The 20,353-nt window shown below is 49.5% G+C and overlaps 1 protein-coding gene across 4 annotated transcripts in view; it reads left to right on the forward strand.

The window, feature by feature from the left end:
- The window catches only part of Nxn (nucleoredoxin), a 160,858-nt gene that overhangs the window by 122,969 nt on the left and 17,536 nt on the right, over window positions 1-20,353 (forward strand). For all 4 annotated transcript variants that reach the window (XM_052756005.1, XM_052756003.1, XM_052756004.1 and 1 more), the window contains exon 2: window positions 17,084-17,201. In XM_052756005.1, coding sequence (XP_052611965.1) covers window positions 17,084-17,201 — 118 coding nt within the window. The remainder of the gene's footprint in view (window positions 1-17,083; window positions 17,202-20,353) is intronic.

The following is a 20,353-nucleotide window of genomic DNA, read 5'->3' on the forward strand; positions in this document are numbered from 1 at the left end:
CTCTGTCCTCTGCTCCTCCAAGGTCTTGATGGCACCCCTGCCTCCTGCTGTTTCCTCTCTGTCTGTTCCTGGGCCAACACAGTACTCCTCCTGCCCACCCTCGGTAGGAGTGTTTAGCCTGTCTTCCTCTTCCCAGCATCTATCAGCATCCCCCTTGGTCCTATCCCCGCCACACTTAGGAAATGATCCTTCTCTGGAGATAAAGGAACAAAGTATCTAGCTGCCAGAGGCCCAGAGCTTGAAGGGAGAGGTTGTCCCAAGGCCTAAGAGGATCGATGTGGTGTCCTCCGGTAGCCTGCAATGCCTCTGATTTTTTTTAAAAAGATTTATTTAGCCGGGCGGTGGTGGCACACGCCTTTAATCCCAGCACTCGGGAGGCAGAGCCAGGCGGATCTCTGTGAGTTCGAGGCCAGCCTGGGCTACCAAGTGAGTCCCAGGAAAGGCGCAAAGCTACACAGAGAAACCCTGTCTCGAAAAACCAAAAAAAAAAAAAGATGTATTTATTGTTGTTTTATGTGTTTGAGTGCTTTGCCTGCATGTATGTGTGTGTATCATTGGCAGTCAGAGAGGGTGATGAATCACTTAGAACAGGAATTACAGACAGTGGTGAGCTCCGTGTGTGTGTGTTGGGAACTGAACCCCGAGCCGTCTCCCCAGCAGCTAGCTACACCTCTGATCTTACTGAATTCATCTCTGTATCCGGGTCTGCATTCCCAGGAGAGAGAATGATCACATTTAAGGCCAAGTGTCCATATGTGCCTGCTGTAGTCACCTATGGCCTAGGGCTGGAGCTCGGGGAAGAAGTGAGGAGCTGGGCTTTCAGCTGCTGGGGGAGTGGGTGGGGGCAGGAAGGATGCCTCCTGTAGAGTGGCTGGGGAGACGCTGGCTTGCATACTTATTAGGCTCTGCTCTTCCCTTAAAGGCTGGTCTTAATCTCTCTGTCCCCACACCATCTGGCACAAATAGTCAGATTTAGTTGTTCATTAAATATCTGTTGATGGCAAAGCACCAGGCGTTTGTGCCATGGCGTGGACTGGAATTCCTGCCAGCTGCATCCTGAAATGTGGTACCTGACCATCCAGGGGAACCCAATCCTCTTCTTGTCACCCTCATCCTAAACTGAGAGACATTAACCAGGAGGAACTGGCTACTTATGTTGTCTTTCTCCCTGTGAGGCATTTGGAGACGGGGGAGGAGGGCTTTAAGTTAGCTGTTTAGAGGTAATACACACACTAATACCGCGTTGTAAAAATGGCTTTCCGGCCTCAGTCTCAAACGTTTGTGTTTTGATGGGAACGCCCATCTAAATTTCCTGCTTAACTTTTTTCTTAATGGCTAGGCATGAACCTGGCAAATGCTATTATTTGCATCAGTGCCTTTTAGAGATTAAAAACAACAACGCTCAGTAATTGGAAATAAATTGTTGGTGGTTGCCGTCCTCTCGAGAGTGACCGGGACTTCAGACAGCCTCTGCTTTGTTACTAGTGGTTCATGTTGATCTTTCTCATACTCTGTTTTATGATGGCGTTAGTTAGCAAAAAGAGAGAAATAAATCGATGTTTCTTTGTGAGGAGAGGGAAGTGCAACACCACATTCCACGCTTACTCCTGTATTTATTTCTGTATTTCGTACGTGGCTCTTTCCCCCTTATTCTACACGAATCTTTTGGATGCATCAATTCAAGGACATATGTTTGTGGCTCGCACACATCTGTCTTGAATTTCATCTTTTCCACCCTGTCTTCTAGTTTCCAAACAATTTCCCTCCCTCTCTGTCTCCCCGCTGTTCCTTATTTCATTGTGCAGTGGAATCCTTTCAAGGGCTGGTGGAGGGGACAGTGCAGGCCACAATCTGTTTCTATATACAGGCATCTTGGGACGTGGCGATCACAGCTTCTTAGGATGGGATCCGATCCTTTCACTCTGGACACAGCTGGCCCGTGGCACTGTGGCTGATGCTGTTTGCAGAGCTGAGGAGGCGCCTAGCGTGCTGGCTTCCCAGTGAGGTGACGTTACCGTCTTGGACCAATCCAGTCCAGTTTTTGGAGGGCCTTCCCATGCCAGGCTCCTTGCAGACCCAGCACTGGGGGTTATCTTTATTCTCCCCTGCCCCCCAGACTGGGAATTTCTCACATCATTGTAAACGCTTCCTCTCCTTGTCATTTGGCCCCGGGCTCAGTGGGGACTTCCTGAAGCAGGAAAGTGGTAACAAGGGATTTATAACTGGGCCTTCAGAAAGTTTTGCCAAGAAAACCCGAGTTCCATAAGCAGCCAGCGAGGGGAGAGAGGACAGATTTTGTCCCCTGACGAAATAACAAGCAAAGAAGGAAATTGGAAAGAGTGCCGCGCCGAGTGCTAATGGCTCCGCGGTGGGACAGGTATGGGCGGCGCTGAAATGATAAACATCGCCGCCATCCGAGCAAACCACACTTCCTGCTCTCCTTTTCGTTTTGGAGAGCCGACATGGAAAAGCTGGGCCCGCTGGCTTGTAATTTATAGCATTTGGTTCAGGAGGCGTTTATGCAATCGCATTCCTGATCTGCTGGAAGCTGTACAACTTTCTGAGGCTATCTGCTCGATTTCTGTTTTGGATTGCAACTTAGTGAGTAGCTGTTTAGGAACCATGATGAATGTGTGAAACACAATAGTGGCTCACTTGGTTCTCATGCTTCATCTGTGGAGTCACGTGTGAGAAGCAGCTCACACACTCTGTCGTTCTGAAGACATCATCTTGTCTGTTTCTTAAGTACCTTCCACAGAAGGCTCTCAAGATAGAGGGTTTGGTTCCCTGCGGGCACTCCAGTGTGGACTGAAATGGGCTTTCGGTGGCAAGCCCTGCGTGGTGGTGGGCACATTCTGGAAGAATAGGAGTCCCTCTTGCTCTTGACTTGGTGGATCACATCTAAAAATCCCTCACCTCCAGTTTGTCTGGTTAGTGTCTCTTTCTCATTGGTGGTGGATTGGCCGATGAGCAGCAGTGTGTGAGAAGTGGTCCCTGCAAGTGGTGGGCTCTTTGAAGGTTCATAGGAAATCAGCCTGCAGCTGTGAGGCCCCTAGCTTGTCGGCCTGGTGAGAACTGAGGAATCTGGGAGAGCCCTGTTGTCCGTCCCCTGGGCTGACACTGTTTCTGAGAGGAAACAGATGGGTGTCTGTTTTCTGACACAGAGGTTTCTTGGTGTGATTTATTTTTCAATTTAAAATGCTAACAAGGGGCTGGAGAGACGGCTCAGAGGTTAAGAGCACTGGCTGCCTTTCTAGAAGACGAAGGTTTGATTCCCAGCACCCATATGGCGGCTTACAACTCCAGTTCCAGGAATCCAATGCCGTCTTCTGGCCCTTGGGCCACCAGGCACTCATGTGTTTCTTAGACATACATGCTGACAAGACACCCATACACACAAAATAAAACTAAATTAAATCTTAAAAACAAAAACAACCAACTAACAGAAGCCTCACTGGTCCATTTTTGCAAAGCCTTTTTATCTGCTCTTATAAATGATTGCCTTATTCCTACTATGGAGCCGCAAGGGCTGGTCAAGTGGGGTAAATTGGTTCCATCTACCACCTTCCAGCTAAGGGGGAGCAGATAGCAGGTAACCTTGCCTAGACAAGCAGATCTCCAAATCTGCAAGGCATGGTCCTCCTTCAAAATGGTCATTCGTCATTCTCAGACTTCCTTCTGCCCCCCCTACCCACCTTGATTTTTCGAGACAAGGTTTCTCTGTGTAGCCCTGGCTGTCCTGGAACTCACTCTGTAGACCAAGCTGGCATTGAACTCGGAGATCTGCCTCCCAAGTGCTGGGATTAAAGGTGTGCACCACTACACCCAGCTTCTGCCCTTTTGTTTTAATCTTGTGGGCCCTGTCAGGATCTGGTATAGAAAATCTCCTTTAGGTTATAACACTAACAGTGTGGATTGAAAACAGGTGACATATTGTTTTGTTTTGTTTTTCGAGACAGGGTTTCTCTGTGTAGCTCTGGCTGTCCTGGAACTCCCTTTGTAGACCAGGCTGGCCTCAAACTCACAGAGATCCACCTGCCTCTGCCTCCCGAGTGCTGGGATTAAAGGCGTGCGCCATCACCGCCCGGTGGTGACACGTCTTTTAAAGAAGGGTATAGACCAAGGTCCTTGTGTCTAAGCAAAAGCGTCCTGCTTGGTGTGGATGTGGGAAACATGAGCACCCTTCCAGTTCCATTGGTAGCTCCACAATGACACAAGCCACAGAAACTCTATCCCCCACTAGCCGTGACTGCATTTGGGGTTGGGACGCTGTCCCTCAGATTGGCTGTTTGTCCCCATGTCAGAGAAGACTCACAGCCATTTCTTTAGCTCTCCCAGCCTGTTATTAAAAGGGTGTTCCCAACCACTCTGCCCAGTGGAGGTTTAGGGACCAGATGGGCTGGAGGCAATCCCTCTGTCAGCTTGTGGGAATTGCAGCGTGGGGAAACCCGGCCACTTCCCCGAGCCTGCATCTGCGGTGCTGGCAGGGAAGATCCTGGAAGCCATATGCCCCTTTGTAGTCTCAGAACACTGAGACTCCCCAGTCACCGAGTCATTCAGGCAGGAAATCGAACAGCTTGGTAAATGGCCCTCTTTAAATGGTGCTGGAAATGATGCCATATTCCAAGTATTAGGCACTAAGTGTTCCAGGCCAGCCCCTAACTAGAGGAATTCAGAGGGGTTTTGAATTTTAGCAGTTTGATTTTTTTTTTCCCCTGAGAAGGGTCTTCCTATAATAGCCTGGCTGTTCTGGAACTTGCCTTGTAGACCAAGATGGCCTCAAACTCACAGATACCTGCCTGCCTGTGCCTCCTAAGTACTAGGATCAAAGACACATGCCACCATGGCCCAGCAAATTTTAGCACTTTTAAAAGGGGACCTTTAGCTGGGTGTGGTGGTGCATGCCTTTAATCTCAGTACTCGGGAGGCAGAGTTCGAGGCCAGCCTAGTCTACAAAAAGCTAGTTCCAGGACGCCCAGGGTTGTTAGACAGAGAAACCCTGTCTCAAAAAAGGGGTGGGGCTTGTATTTGTAGACTTTAATCACACCAGTTTATAATTGTTGGTGAAAACCAGTCTGAATATGAGGCTTCCTGGTGAAGTTTGGTAATTAAGCTGCTTTTTGTGTGGTTCTTGAAGAAGGCTGAGGAGGGCTGCATTCTCAGAGTGTACCTCACTTCCTTAGTTCCCTCTACCTAGTTCTTCCGTCTCTGGGATACAGACTAAGTTCATGCTCTGCCCTCGCTAGTATCCATTGTAGCCTCACCACCAAAGACACAAGCCCAGAATGGTGTGGGAGCCTACTCCTATAATCATAGGACCTGGGCTACTATGAAGTACATGGAAGCTGGGACAGGAAGATCTCAAATTCAACACCTGCCCGGGCTGCATAGCAAGACGTTGTCTATGCAGCCGGTGCTGCTGCTGGCCGTCAGATACAGGGCTCTGAGCCACCAGAGGTCTGCCTCTTTACTTCTCAACTTCTGGTTCCTATCAGATTGTGTCTCTGGTTGTGGCTGCAACTAGTGACCTGTCTTAGTGACTCCCCTGTCGTGAGACAGGAGGAACAACAGATTGGAGCCGGCCTGGAAAGAATCTTCATGTCTGTAATAAAGCCAGGGTTCCTTGGGTGGGCTGCAGTTTTATCCGATGTATGCTTTTTGTTCCTTTCAAACCTATCACTGCCACTACCTTCTCCTCCATTTTTCTAAAGGTAGGCCATTACTTTGTAGCCCGGTCTGTCTATTGGGGGGGGGGGGGGCAGCTCCCACATTTATTTACCCCAAGGACTCTTGAGGAGTGAGGGATAAGAGATTTAGATAGAAATATAGAGGAGAGAGACAGTTAGAAACACAGGATAGCCTCGGGAGGGCCTGGGTCAAAACCCACCAGCCTCTTCTGTCTCTACTAAAGGGCTTTTAAAAGAATATGCCAAGGGGTGGAGCAAAAGACCTCCCACCAGCACAGCCAAGTGCAGCCCATCCCAAGCACTTGGTGACCATGCACGTGGTCAATCCAGCCCCTAATGCAGCCCTGCTGTGTAAAACAAGCTCAGCTCTCACTAGGAAACCTTTGTGGACTCCCACAGTCTATCAGCTCCCCTTTTCTTGATCTGAATTCATGAGCCTACCCTCTGGCAGGAAGTCCCTCATAAAGGGTCTGTGTTTATGTGGGTGGTGCTGGATCCCAGCCCTGCCAGGGCTAGTGGCACTAGTGACCCAAGCCCACGGTCTAGAGCTCCATCCTCAGCGCTTTTGAGTTTGAGGACCACAGGCACATTGCCCTAGCCTGGACTCCTGAGTGGACCATGTGCCCAAGACATTTCTAAGCACTTCCTGTGTGTGGCCTGCTCTCCGTTCTGGGCAGTTGGGACCACAAGGCCAGCTAATGGTTGGACTAGAATGAAGCCTGGGGAGGATAAGTAATTTTCCCAGAGTGGCAGAGACGGGGTCTAAACCCTGGAGCATGTGTTACCATTCTCTGCCCTCTGCTTCCTGCCTCAGTGTAGCTGAAATACAGTGGTCTTCTTGGAGCGGGTTATAAGGGGCATGGTTGCTGAGCATCGTGTGTGGCCCCTGCCATCACCTGGGACTGAGGTGTGACTATGGATGCAAAGCTTCCCATGCACCAGCAAGGTGTGGGAGACTGGCCCCCGGGGGCAGGTGAAGAGACAGAAGTAGCACGTGAAGCTTCACCCTCTCTACCTGCAGTGGTTTGTTGTAGGAAGTGTCTCGCAAGAATAGCAAAGCTTTGAGACGTCCGTGCCTGTACCCCAGGCAGGAAGGACTTGGTATTCACCAGGTGTCACCCTGTCTGTGGGGCTGAAGGAATCCCAAGTGGATACAAGGCCTAAGAGGTCATGTCCTTCCTTCTCTCCCCACCAGACTGGGAACCTACAGCTGACCTGGGTGCTAGGCCAAGGTTAGAGAGGACATCGTAGTTCCAATTATGGTCTGTAGAAGTGGCCATATTCTTTTGTGACATCATCATCTGTTCCCTCCCTCCATCCTCTCTTCCCTTCCTCTTTTTTTTTTTTTTTTTTTTGGGTGGTTCTGGGGATAGAACCTAGCAAGTGTTCTAACCACCAAGCTACATCCCTACTTTTCTCATTATGATTTCTGACACTGATGGAGTTCTTACTGTGCACCAAGCTGTACTCTAAAATCTTAATTTTCACAGTGTGGTCTGAGGCAATATGATAATCCCCAGTTTTCTCCCGAGGAACCTGAGGCTCTGAGAGATGATGTAACAGATGCAAAGATCACCCGCCTAGTGTACCACAGGGTCAAGATTTGGGCCCGGGCAGCCTGGCTCTAGAACACCTTCCTGACCATTTTACTGTCCCATACTGCCCTCCCACAAGCAGGCCGCTGACTAAAGATTTGGTTGGCTGCCGAGGACTAAATCAGCCATGAGTGGCGGTTCGAGTGAGCCCTCACTTTTTCCAGTGGGAGTGCTCATGTGCGGGAGGTTTATTAACATGTGGAGCTCTTCCTGACATGGTCGCTTCATTAAGCCAGTACCCTTCTTGTCTCTTTTGCTTGTTTCTCTGGCAGGTGGCACCGTCAGCTTCGTGTTGTACGTGTACATGCTCGGTCAGAGCCCCCACATAACCTTATTATATACTCAGGAGACTGGGGCAGGAAGACCTCAAATGCACAGAGAGCCTGGGCTACACAGAGAGTTCTCCATCAGCCTGGATTACCCAATGAGACCCTGACACTCCCTCCGCCCTCCAAATCCTGTCCTATAATAACCGTGCAGTGGGAGGCCGTTGAGTCCTCAGAAGGCAGCCTGGTCCAATCTACAGGCATCTTTTCCTTGGTCTCACTTGCTGGTTGGTTTGTTTGGTTGGTTGGTTTTTTGAGACAGGGTTTCTCCGTGTAGTTTTGGTGCCTGTCCTGGATCTCGCTCTGCAGACCAGGCTGGCCTCGAACTCACAGAGATCTGCCTGCCTTTGCCTCCTGAGTGCTGGGATTAAAGGCGTGCGCCACCACTGCCAGGCCTCACATGCTGTTTTGTTCTCTGGGCCAGCTCCAGGCAAAGGAAGGATGGAAAGGGGGGCGGGAACAGGGGCAAAGGCATTATTAGGCAAAGAAAGGGAGAGGAGTCCTGATTCCACTGGCATTTGAAACAGTAATTCATGTGTGATTTAGAAAACGTTCCCTGCAAGGAATTAGGGGGACACCGAATCATGAAGCCATTTAAACAGCCTGATGGACTGCTTAGCTGGGCAGCTGGGCTAGCTGACCAAGAACCCTGGTATCCGTATCCCTCCCTCCTCCCTTCCTCCCTCTCTCCCTCCTTCTATTCCATTCCTCCGTCAGTTCACCCCCCCCCCCCCCCTTTCATTGAATACGTAACACACTGAACACTGTTCTTGGCCATTAGCTCTACAGGCTGTTCAAATCCCAGCACAGTCCAGATTGCATCCTGGGAATCACATTGTAGGAGCAAGGGGGTCAAAAAGCTGGTCTGGCCGGGCGGTGGTGGCGCACGCCTTTAATCCCAGCACTCGGGAGGCAGAGCCAGGCGGATCTCTGTGAGTTCCAGGCCAGCCTGGTCTCCAAAGTAAGTTCCAGGAAAAGCCTAAAGCTACACAGAGAAACCCTGTCTCGAAAAACCAATATATATATAGTTACTCAGAGTAGCTCGCTGTTCTTCACCACAGTCCGTGACGGCGGTTCTATTAACCCATTTTACAGATGAAGACGCTCAGGGAGACGTTAGCTGTCTCGCCCTGGGATCACTGAGCAGTGGTAGCTGACTCAGACAGAGGCATCCTGGCTCCAGAGCCTGGAAGGTAGGTGGGAGGAGGGGGTTTTACCCCTGGCTGTCTTTGATGGCCTTGAGTTGTGTTTGTTTAGGAAGGTGGGACGCATTCAAGGATCTATTTCTGAGTGCCGCCACACTGAAAGGGTGGCTTTAACTGCAGTCAGCGTGGGGTGGAAGGGCAGGGGGCGTTCGCCTGAGAAGGCTCCAGCTGACCTGACCACGCAGCTTGCTGATTAATCCTACATCTGTGTTAGCTTTGGCTCCTTCCCACAGATTTGCGGCAGCTGTCGAGAAATAAAAGCTTTAACCCCCCCCCCCCCTCCGGTCAAGTGCAAGAGCCGGTCCTCAGCCTGGGAGCAGATCTGGGGTCACACTGTGGGGCTGGGCCTTCTCAGAAATCACCAAGTCACCTTTCCCGGAAGCGCCTTCTTCGGTGCTGGCTGGTGGAGTGCTTTCGATGAGCTCCGCTTTCGGCTCGCGTCTTGACAGTTGACCAGTTCCGGGCCCGTCCTTTGTGATAGCTGCTGCATTGTTCATGGCTCACTGTCACAGATTTTTCTGGCCAGCATCCCTGGGCTGACTGTTCCAACCACAACCTTGGAACCAGAACCTGCCATCGGGCCCAGGATTGGAATTTTCTGGAAACTGGATAGCCTGTTTGGTCATCACCCTTGTGATTTCTGCCAAGTTGAGCTGTTTCTTTTCCTGCGCGTTGCTTTTTTGTTTGTTTCCTTGCTTCTGAATCTGGCAAACTAATCGTCAATATTTGTTTATTTGTGGGGAGAGTAAGGATCAAGTCTTCAGGTGGTGTCTGTACGTGTGGGAAGGAGGGGTGGCATGTGCCTGTGTGCGTGCGTGTGTGTGTGTGTCTGAGTACATGCACATGTGCGTGTGTGTCTGTGTAGGTCAGAGAAGGCTGTCAGGTGTCCTGCTCCGTCACGTCCCACCTTATTCTCTTAAGTCTGGGTCTCTCCCTGAACATGGATCATGCAGGTTTTTTGGCTAGGCTGGCTGGCCCACGAGACCCAGTGATCCTCTGTGGCTCTGCCATGCTGAAACTGCACCTGCCTGTCGTCCCGTGGATGCTGGGGGTCCTGTGGCAGGCCTGTCATCCCGTGGATGCTGGGGATCCTGTGGCAGGCCGTCACGCTTATGCAGCAAGCACTGTTGACCAGTGAGCCATCTCCCCATCTGCCCAGTCCTAACCGGCAATGTTTTAACACTTAGATCTCTAAGCGTTAGGGGTTTGCTGTGACATATTCTGTTGCAGTCACCTGGCCTTTAGGAGACGGGAAGAAAGAGATCCTGTGAGTGGCAGGTGCCACCGGAATGAACCTTGGGTGGACTCTGCCTGGACAGTCACTGGAGAGCGGACAGATGTGGGTGTGAAAGCCCCTTGCACTTTCCAACGGTAGCAGTGACCACCGATGTGACCCTTTTTAACGTTCCTGAGTCGCACTGGGGATGTAGCTCAGGAATACTGTTGTCGGACATATCCAAGGCCCCAGTTCGACCCCCCAGCACCACCTTAAAAGATGAAAATGCTCACTTTGCCACTGACCGCTTCCAAAAATCTGAGCCCAGTGGACCGCGAGCTCTTGCCCTCCCTCCGGTCTTCGGGTTCAAAGGCAGCTGGATGGGAAGAGCCTGACTCAGCGCCCCCTCCCTCCTCCCTCCTCCGCCTGCCTGCATCAGATTGCGCTGTTTCCCCTGCTTTCAGTCCTTCAAGCCAGAGGCAGGAAACCAAGGAGGAATTCCTTCCAGAGTCAGATGTGGTGTCAGGGTTCTCTTAGCAAAACCACAGAGACAAAAGCCAAAACGATTCCAGCAGGGCATGAGGACACACGCCTGTAGTCCCAGCCACGTGGGAGGATGAGGCAGGAGGATGGATGGCTTGAGGCCCGGAGTTCAAGATTAGCCTGAGCAACACACACACACACACACACACACACACACACACACACACACACACACACACAGGCCCGGAGTTCAAGATTAGCCTGAGCAACACACACACACACACACACACACACACACACACACACACACACACGTGTGCACACACACACATCAGAAAATCTGAAAGTAAGGCTGAGGAGTTAAGAGACAGCCACAAACAGCTGACGTAGAACAGGGTCTCCGAGTGTCTAGTGTTGGATAAGGTGCTTATGGCAAAATCTCCGCTTTCGGAAGGAAACCCCGGTTCCGTAAATCATCTCATTTACAGCCTACTAACTGAGCACTTGATTGATTCACTGTAAAACATAGTTGACAAGGAAACGTTCTTTGAAGAGGATGCTGACAAGACAAGGGGGAAAGAAGCATAAATTGGATTCCAGTATTAACGAAGCATCTCATGTGCATCCGGCTTTTACAATTCAAGTGTTCCCACATGTGACACCTGCCTTGGGCTCACACACCCTGCGGTGTGGGTATGATGCACTCTGAGTAAGGTGTGACCTGCCCACAGAAGTCTAGTGAGGTTCGGGGCCAGGAGGTGGCCTGTTTTCTTTCCATGCTGACATGTTTCCTCCCAGACAAAACTTTTAGATGATGAAGTGCTGATGGTTAAATCTGGGAGTTCTGGGGCTTGGTGGCAGAGTACTTGGTCTGGAGTGCATGAAACCCTCAGTTCAAACCTCGGTAACACCCCGCCCCCCCCCCCCCCGCCCCGATCCCCGAAAGCTCAATTGTAATACCAAGAGGAATATGAGCTCACTTTTGGAGGTGTTTTTTGGGGGATGGTGGGTTTGGAGATAGGGTCTCTCTATGTAGCCTTGGCTGTCCTGGAACTCTCTGTGTAGACCAGGGCTAGACTCAGACTCACAGAGATCCACCTGCTTCTACCTCCTGAGTGCTGGGATCAGAGATGTGCGCCACCACTCGTGGCTGCTTGGGGTGCTTTTTAAAAAGCGCACTTAGCTTGAAGCGCTACCTTATCTAGATAGCACCATTGCCCTAAGACGAAGGTGATCTGGACACTGTAGCCACTCATTAGCCTGAAAAGGACTCGGGACTCTGGCAGCAGGACCTTGGCGTTTACCAACCACTTCACCATGCTGGTGGCTTAGATTTTTGGCAGGTCTTGCTTCTGTTTGACATTTGAATGGCAGGCATAAAGGTAGTTGGTGTCAAAGCTCTCCCTGTTGTTTCAAAGTCAAGATTGGTACAATACAAACTCTTTTAAGACCAAGGGTCTGTATTTGGGACCCACAGACATGCTGCAGTTCTGCAGGTCCCACTAGTGGACTTCAGGATTCATGAGCTCCGTGATATCACTCACACTTTCTATGTATGTACTTCTTCCTTCCTTCCTTCCTTCCTTCCTTCCTTCCTTCCTTCCTTCCTTCCTTCCTTCCTTCCTCCCTTCCTTCCTTCCTTCCTTCTTCCCTCCCTCCCCTCCCTTTCTCTCTCTCTTTCTTTCTTTTTTTTCTTTTTCTTTTTTTTTTTGAGACAGGGTTTCTCTGTGTAGCCTGGATGTCCTAGAACTCACTCTGTAGACCAGGCTGGCCTCGGACTCAGAGATCTGCCTGCCTCTGCCTCCCAAATGCTGGGATTAAAGGCATATGCCACCACCTCCCAGTTTATCTGTACATTTTTCTACAACAGAAATGTATGTATGACCCTCCCTCCAGTGGTTAAGAAGCCTGTTTTTAGAGGCCTCTGGGAAACCTTTAGTGGACTTGAAGTCAGAGTGAATGATTCTTGACGCACAAGCGTTTCTCATATCCTTTCAGTGTGATAGAGTCCTCAGCTTAGGCAAAGATGCCGCTCCAACCTAAGGGCCAACTTTCTGGTTCTGGTATTAAGATCTAATCAGGTATCAGGGGTGAGGTGCTGGAAAGAAGGCACATTGGTTAAGAGGGTGTCCTCTTCTGGAGGACGTTGAGTGTGGCTCCAGCACCCACATCAGGAGACCCACAACCACCTGTACTCCAGCTCCAGGGCATCTGATGCCCTCTTCAGGCCTCTATGGGTACCTGCACACAAGTAGTGAACACTCACGCAGATATGTACATATGTGTGGAAATTTTAAAAAGGGAAAAGAACAGCTGGAGAGATGGCTCAGCAGTTAAGAGCATTGCCTGCTCTTCCAGAGGAGCCGGGTTTGATTCCCAGTACCCTCATGGAGGCACACTGCATCTGGAACTCCAGTTCCTAGGGCTCTGGCACCCTCTTCTAGTCTCCAAGGGGAATCAGGCACACATGTGCACAGACATAAATGCAAGCAAAAAAAAATCCCTCATACACATACAAATAAATAAATATTTAAATATTAAAAAAGAAAAGGTCAGAATGATTGTTTCTGGGCCTTCTGCACTGTTTCTGAGCCGAGTAACCTTGATCTACAGCCTGAGAAAGTCTGTGCCCAGCCACAGACAGAGCTCGCTGATGAATAAGTTCCTAAATAAATCACTGTCATAAAATTAGACCATGATGGGTTAGACTATGAAAGGCTGAACTTTTCAGTGTCCCTTATAAGCATAGAAGCAACAAATGTTTCCCCTAAGCCAGTGGACTGGTACTTGGAAGCAAAGATCAACAATCATTGGAAATAGGAGCCATGAGCTGCTACCCTCCTAAGACCCACGGAGGAAGGAGCACTCCCCTCTAGGTAGGAGGGCAGACAAGGGTTATTGGAGTTCTTACTTCCCCATGGTAGATCCTTCGAGAAAAACTATCTGTGCTGACCTTGGGGGGGAACAGTCTGCATTGAGTCCTTGTCATCTAGCAGAGGCAGCATCTCTAACAAGCATCTAGAGCCCAGGCTGCCTGGACACTGATCTCACTATTTCTTTTTGCTGTCATCATTAGTTTCTTTCTTTCTTTTTTTTATAATCCCCCTTTAATCCCAGCACTCGGGAGGCAGAGCCAGGCGGATCTCTGTGAGTTCGAGGTCAGCCTGGTCTACAGAGTGAGTTCCAGGAAAGGCACAAAGCTACACAGAGAAACCCTGTCTCGAAAAAACAAACAAACAAACAAACAAACAAACAGAAAGTCTGTGTCCCCATGTCATTCATCATAAATGTGTGCTTGTGTGTGTGTGTGTATGTGTGTATGTGTATGTATATGTATATATGTACATGTGTGTGTCTATGTGGGCCATTCTTCTAAGCACACCTTTGCGCTCTCCCTGCAGGGGTTTCTTTCTAGTCCCTACAAGTGTCTGAAGTTATTGCTCCATTTCTATTCTTATTTATTGTCTTTTTCACCCATGAGAGCAGAAACTCTACCAGGGCAGTAATTTCATCTGCCTTGTTCTTTCTCATGCCTCTTGTGTTTAAAAGAGGCTTAGCATGTAGTAGGCATTCAGTTTATAGCTGCATAGTGAATCTCAACACTTGCCGGTTCTAGAACATGTACAAGAAGAAAACCTGATGTGTCGTTAACTGTATATGAGCTGACAATATATTACTAGCTATGTGTGTGCTAACATCAGTGAGTATAAGATAGCTGTAGGTGGGCTTTCCTGTCCTGCCAGCCAGTTCCCAAATAACCACATAGAGATGATTTATTAATTATAAATGTTTGGCTGCTAGCTTAGGCTTGTAACTAACTGGCTCTTATAACTTAAATGAACCCATAGTTCTTATCTACCCTCTGCCACATGGCGGTACCTTCTTTCAGCATGGTACATTCATCTTGCTTCTTTCCACATCTGCTTGAGATTCTGAGACTCCTCCCTTTCTTCTTCATGCTCTTCTTGTCTGCAAGTCCCGCACAACCTCTACTTGTCCAGCTGTTGGCCAGTCACCTTCTTATTAACCCAACCACAGTGACATGTATTCACACAGTATAAAGGAATAGTCCACAGATAGCCAGGAAATCGAGGTGCATCTTCTCCATCAGATCTGAAGAACTGGCATCTGTGATAACGTTGGCAAGGGAGCTAGGAAATGGGCTCTCTCCCTTGCTGCTGGAGGGAGCAGAGCATGGTCTCAGCTTTCCCAAGCAACGGATCCTGGGTTAACTCTTTTCATTTTTGTGATTTGCTGTTTTCCAAATTTTTTGAAGTGGCAGCTTTTTTCCTCCTCAAGAATTACATCTTAAACAACAAAAATTCAATTCAGTGATCTCAGTCTTCCTGTTTAAAATTTTTTCTCCTTCCTTCCTTCCTTCCTTCCTTCCTTCCTTCTTCCCCCCTTCCTTCCTTCCTTCCTTCATTCCTTCTTCCCCCCTTCCTTTCTTCCTTCTTTCCTTCCTTTGTGTATAGGGGGGCAGAAAATGTACATGTATGTGTACCGACAAAGAAGAGGGTATTGTGGGCCCTCCTCTGATGCTCACTTATTTCTTTGAGGCAGGGTCTCTCTCTATACCTGGGTCTTGAGTCTCAGTTAGGCTGGAAACCAGCATGCCCCCAGTGATCCTCCTATCTGCTCCTGTTGGAACTAGGGTTACAGACATTTGTATAAGGCTTGGTACATGGGTGCTAGGATCTGAACTCCAGTCCTCATGGTTGTGGAGCAAGTACTCTTAATTGCTGAGCTGTCTCTCCAGTGCACAACCCTCCCCCTGCCTTGGACACCTTTAAGTAACCTGGTTAGACTCGGGCACTACAAATTTAAGTTATTAATTTCACTGGAATGTCTTGTTTGTTGTCAGACCTCTGAAGTGTTTCATGAATATGCTGGGTGCCACTCAGGAGGCAGAGGCAGGCAAATCTCAGAATTCCAGGCCAGCCTCGTCTGTAGAGTGAGTTCCAGGACAGCCAGGGCTACACAGAGGAACCCTGTCTCAAAAAGCTGGGGGGAAAAAGTTTCATCAAAGGCTAGGACTGGTGCAGGAGGATCAGAGTTCAAGGGTAGCCTGAGTTTCATAGCTAACGCTGTCAACCTCAGCTATATACGTGGTGAGGCCTGGTCTTAAAACAATTAACAATAAACAGATGCTTGATCTGAGCCCAGCATCAGGTATGGGTGGAATGATGCAATGGTGGTCCTGAAGCTGCGCACAGCCGCTCACAGCCACTCTTGTTAAGAGGCTGTTTTGTGCCAGGCGGTGGTGGCACACGCCTTTAATCCCAGCACTCGGGAGGCAGAGCCAGGCGGATCTCTGTGAGTTCGAGGCCAGCCTGGGCTACCAAGTGAGTCCCAGGAAAGGCGCAAAGCTACACAGAGAAACCCTGTCTCGAAAAAAAAAAAAAAAAAAAAAAAGAGGCTGTTTTGTGAGCCCACTGGAAATGTGGGGCTGGTAAGCAATCAAGCATGGCCACCCAGTTTGAAGCAGGATCCAACAAGCCTTCCGCCAAGCCTTGTGTCTCTATAGACTGAGAAGCCTCCAGTTTCTTGGCAGATACTCTGCCTGGAATTGCATGAAATACCATCAGAGCCCCAGCCACATGCTCCTTCCCCTTCTGGGGTCTGTTGCCCTTCCACATACCCTTGCACTATTTGGCCAGTGGCTAAGCCTCCCTGCCTGGACTCCCAGGTCCCCCAGAAGGGAATCCTACAACCCTCGAGCATCTGTGTTTTGCTTCTTTCTGTTTGTAGCTATGTAGCTAACCCAACAGTTCCCTTCGTGGTTTTGGTGCTAGGACAACTTGGTGGTTACATTTCCGAGAACGCAGCAGCCCACCGAAAGAGTCTTCGCCCCATGGCCATGAACAAGCAACAGAGCCTGGGAAAATCTGGCTTCTGCCAGGACTTGGATGTTCCCAGGTTCTCAGCATCCTTCTTCTTAGACCTAATAGTTCTCCCTGCCAATGTCAACATCTGCCAGCAGACTGGAGGCTCTTTGGAGTGGCACCGAGGGCTGAGGGTTGGGGCAGGTTTTTTTGCCTGCGTTCAGCAAGACAAATGGCACAAATATATAGCAAAGATGCTATTCCAATCACAGGCCTGGACAAGTGTAGAGAGCAGCACATTTTAACGACTTCTTCTTGTTAAGAAGCCTGTCCCCTTCTCCTTGCTTGGTGACTGGCTGCTGCTGGGTGGAGGCCCTTCTTTCCCAAGTCACCTGGGAAGTAGTGGTCCCATTGTTCTCCAAAGATGGCAGTTCTTTATTGTGACTTTCAGGTGTTCCCTGGGGACTGGTAAGAGACTAAATGTCCCTCTGTCAACCACCTCTGTCACAGCATGAGCCTTTCTAGGCCTCAGGGTCCTCCACACCTACAAGACCATAGGGGCACGTGGAGTTATAATTTAACCATCCCCGTTGCCCGGCAGCTCTGATTTGAACCAGTTATTCCCATATCGTTTTTCCTTTCTAAAGCTTTTCCACTCATCTCTTCCTGGGGCTGAGGGACTTGAAAGAACGCTGCAATTAATTTCGTTTGGGTTTAACCACCTTATCATACTTTTCTTTTTATAGCTTAAACTTTGGAACAAATACCGAATCTCCAACATTCCGTCGCTAATATTCCTAGATGCTACGACAGGAAAGGTCGTGTGCAGGAATGGGCTCCTGGTGATCCGAGATGACCCAGAAGGTAAGTTGGGCGTGCCTGACTTTCCAACCCCCACCCCATCTCCACCCCCCCACCCCCACCCCCCGACAGCAATACTAATGAAGTACTGTAAGTAGGTTTACATGGCTAGAGAATTTCTTGATGAAATTACTGTATTCTCCAGGTCGTGGTTAAGATTTTTAAAGGCTCAGAATGTCCCTCCAGGGGGCATTAATTCTTGGGCCAAAGCAGATGGGATCCGGGAAGGAATGTTGAGCTTTGAGGGCTGGGGAGGCTGTTGAAAGGCAGCAAGGACCCAAATACTGACCTCCAGTGCTGTTTCAGGGACAGCAGCTGCCTTAGCAATAAGAGTCTGCGATGTGCATGTGTGTAGCGGGGAGTCCTCTTCTAGAATATAGAGAAGCTGGGCGTGGCGATGTGCACCTTTAATCCCAGCACTCAGGGGGCAGAGGCAGGTAGGTTTCTGTGAGCTCAAGACCAGCCCGGTCTACACAAGCAAGTTCCAGACTAGCCAGGGATACACAGGGACACCCTGTCTCCACAAAAACAAGAAATATACACAGACAGAGGAGAGAGCAGAAGGCTCAGTGGGTAAAGGCACTTGCTGCCAAGCCCAACGACCTGAGTTCCATTCCTAGAACCAGCCTCTGCAAGCTGTCCACTGACCTTCCACATGCACAGTAGACAGATACGGGTAAATAAACCAGAGTGCATCCCTTTATCCAAAAGGTCCTTGAGTGTGTAGCTGGCACCCTTACCTGCTCAGCAATCTCACTGGCCCTCCCCAGTGAGTTCTCATGTACATTTGAATTTGAGACTCGTGGGCTGGCGGGGTAGAATTGAATCCCTCCTGGGGAGTACCTGAGGCAGGTATTCCTAGACTCTGTCCTCAGTTGGGATGAGAACAGAAAGACTTCAGAGTTTGGAGTTTTTCAGATTTGGGGATATTTGCATATATGTTACCAACTGACTGCCCTTAACCTCCAAATCTGAAACTTTTTGTTTTTATTGATTGGGTTTCTTGTTTTGTTTTGTTTTTTGAGACAGGGTTTCTCTGTGTAACAGTCCTGGCTGTCCTGGAACTCCCTTTGTAGACCAGGCTGGCCTCAAACTCACAGAGGTCTATCTGCCTCTGCTTTCTGAGTGCCGGGATTAAAGGCATACGCCACCATGACCAGCAAGATTTATTTATATATTTATTTGTTTGTTTATTTATTTATTTGAGTCAGGAATTCCCTATTTTCCCAGGCTACCTTGAAACTTGCTACATAGTCCAGGCTGCTCCAAATCTGTGCCCTTTTCCTGTCTCAGCCTCTTGAGTACTGAGGCCTGAAATCTGAAATTTCTTGACTGTCAAAAAAGTTGGGAGCCAGACAGTGGTGTCATATGCCTTTAACCTCAATACTCAGGAGGCAGAGGCAGGCGGATCTCATGTGATTTTGAGGCTAGCCTGGTCTATAGAGTGAGCTCCAGGACAGCCAGGGCCACACAGAAAGAAACTTGTCTTGAAAAAAAAAAGTTTGAATCTCAGATTTGGGGGTTCAGATGGTTCCACCGTGTCACCCGGCGAAGTCTTCATCTCTGGGTTGTTCTCTTGGCCTCTGGTGAGTGCACTGCCTGGCCTGCTGCAGTTTATGTCCCAGTTCCCGGTGGCCTTGCTCATGCTGACCCGCTAGCTGCTGTGTACTGGAAGTCTGCCTGGACCACCTACTCGGGGTCTGGCCAAGGTCTGCGCTTTCCCCCTCACACTGCTGGAAAATGAGTTGTGATATCTCCGCTGCCTTGCTTACTGCCCCAGCTGGAGGATTCTTCCCTGGTTACAATAAAAAAAACCACACACACACACACACACACACACACACACACACACCTGGATATAGTAGTGTATACCTGAAACCCCAATGTTCTGGAGGCTCAGAAGGTTCTGCCTTCAAAGCCAACCTGAGCTTCTCTCAAAAAAAAAAAGGATAGCAAGGCCAGTGTGGTGGGACATGCCTTTAATCCCAGCACTTGGGAGGCAGACGCATGTATGTGGTGGCACTCTGTCAGTTGAGGCCAACTTGATCTACATAGTGAGGTCCAGGCTAGTCAGAGCTGTTTTGTGAGACTTGAGAGAGGAAGGGGGTTAGGGGGTTGAGGGGGATATCCTATGTAGAAGGATTGCCCTTTGTAAGTCAGGACATTGTGAACTCACACCTCACCAACTCCCAAGATTGTTAACAGTATAGGCAGCCTAGCCACTGTCTCCATAGTGTTTTGTATCCTCTGGTTTCTGGGTGGGCTTGGACACCTGTATTTTTATCTGGACTCTCATCCCTGACCCCTCAGGCGATGTTGAGGCAGTGGGCCATGGACCACCCTGTGAGAGAATAATGTGTTGAGCTGGGAACATGTTAGTTCCTCTTCCTGCTGGGAGCCTGAGTATCGTCAGAATGCTGACCATCTGGGTTTTGGAGATTTCCATTTTTATTACATTTCAATCTTCACTTGGTTCCCTAGGCCCCAGCGCAGGCCTGTTGTTGCTTTAGGATCTCTGGGGCCCAGAAGCATCATACTTGAAAATCCCACAGTGGGTTCCAGTATCCATTCTGGGTTGGGAACCGTGAGGCAGGCAGGATGGGATTAAATGGCTGTCTGGGTAGGGTAGTATCCGATGCAGGTACTAGAGACCAGCCATCTGTCAGTTACCTAGGAGGTCTGCTCTGGTCTCCTCTCTCCTCTGCTTGTTCATCTTTAACCTTGCTTCTGCATCCGGAGATAGCCCTCTGGAGAGGGGCCTTCTCATCCCCCGGGCATGGGAACCTCTGCCTAGGTGGTAATGAGGCTGTGCCACGGATGAGTTCTTAGGTTTTTTAAATTACATTTTCTAAAAACTTGTTTTGTGTATGTTGTGTGTATTTGTTGGCACACACATGCCCCAGCGTACGTGTAGATTCCATCAGAGCCTGTTCACTCCTTTCTTTACACATCCCAGGGATTGAACTGTGAGGCCTGGCTCCAGACACCCTTAGCCACGGAACCCTCTTGCTAGCCTGAGTTCTTTTGTTTCTGCCTTAGCTGCAGATCCTGTGGCTGGGCTCATAAACACTACATGGTGACAAAGTTGTGCCTACAGTTCCGAGGACTCCCAGATCCCAGGCCATCGCAAAGAGCCTTGACATTCTCGCAATCTG

Source organism: Peromyscus californicus, unplaced genomic scaffold (genome assembly GCF_007827085.1).
Source record: "Peromyscus californicus insignis strain IS unplaced genomic scaffold, ASM782708v3 Scaffold_3__1_contigs__length_106647218, whole genome shotgun sequence".
Lineage (NCBI taxonomy): Eukaryota > Metazoa > Chordata > Mammalia > Rodentia > Cricetidae > Peromyscus > Peromyscus californicus.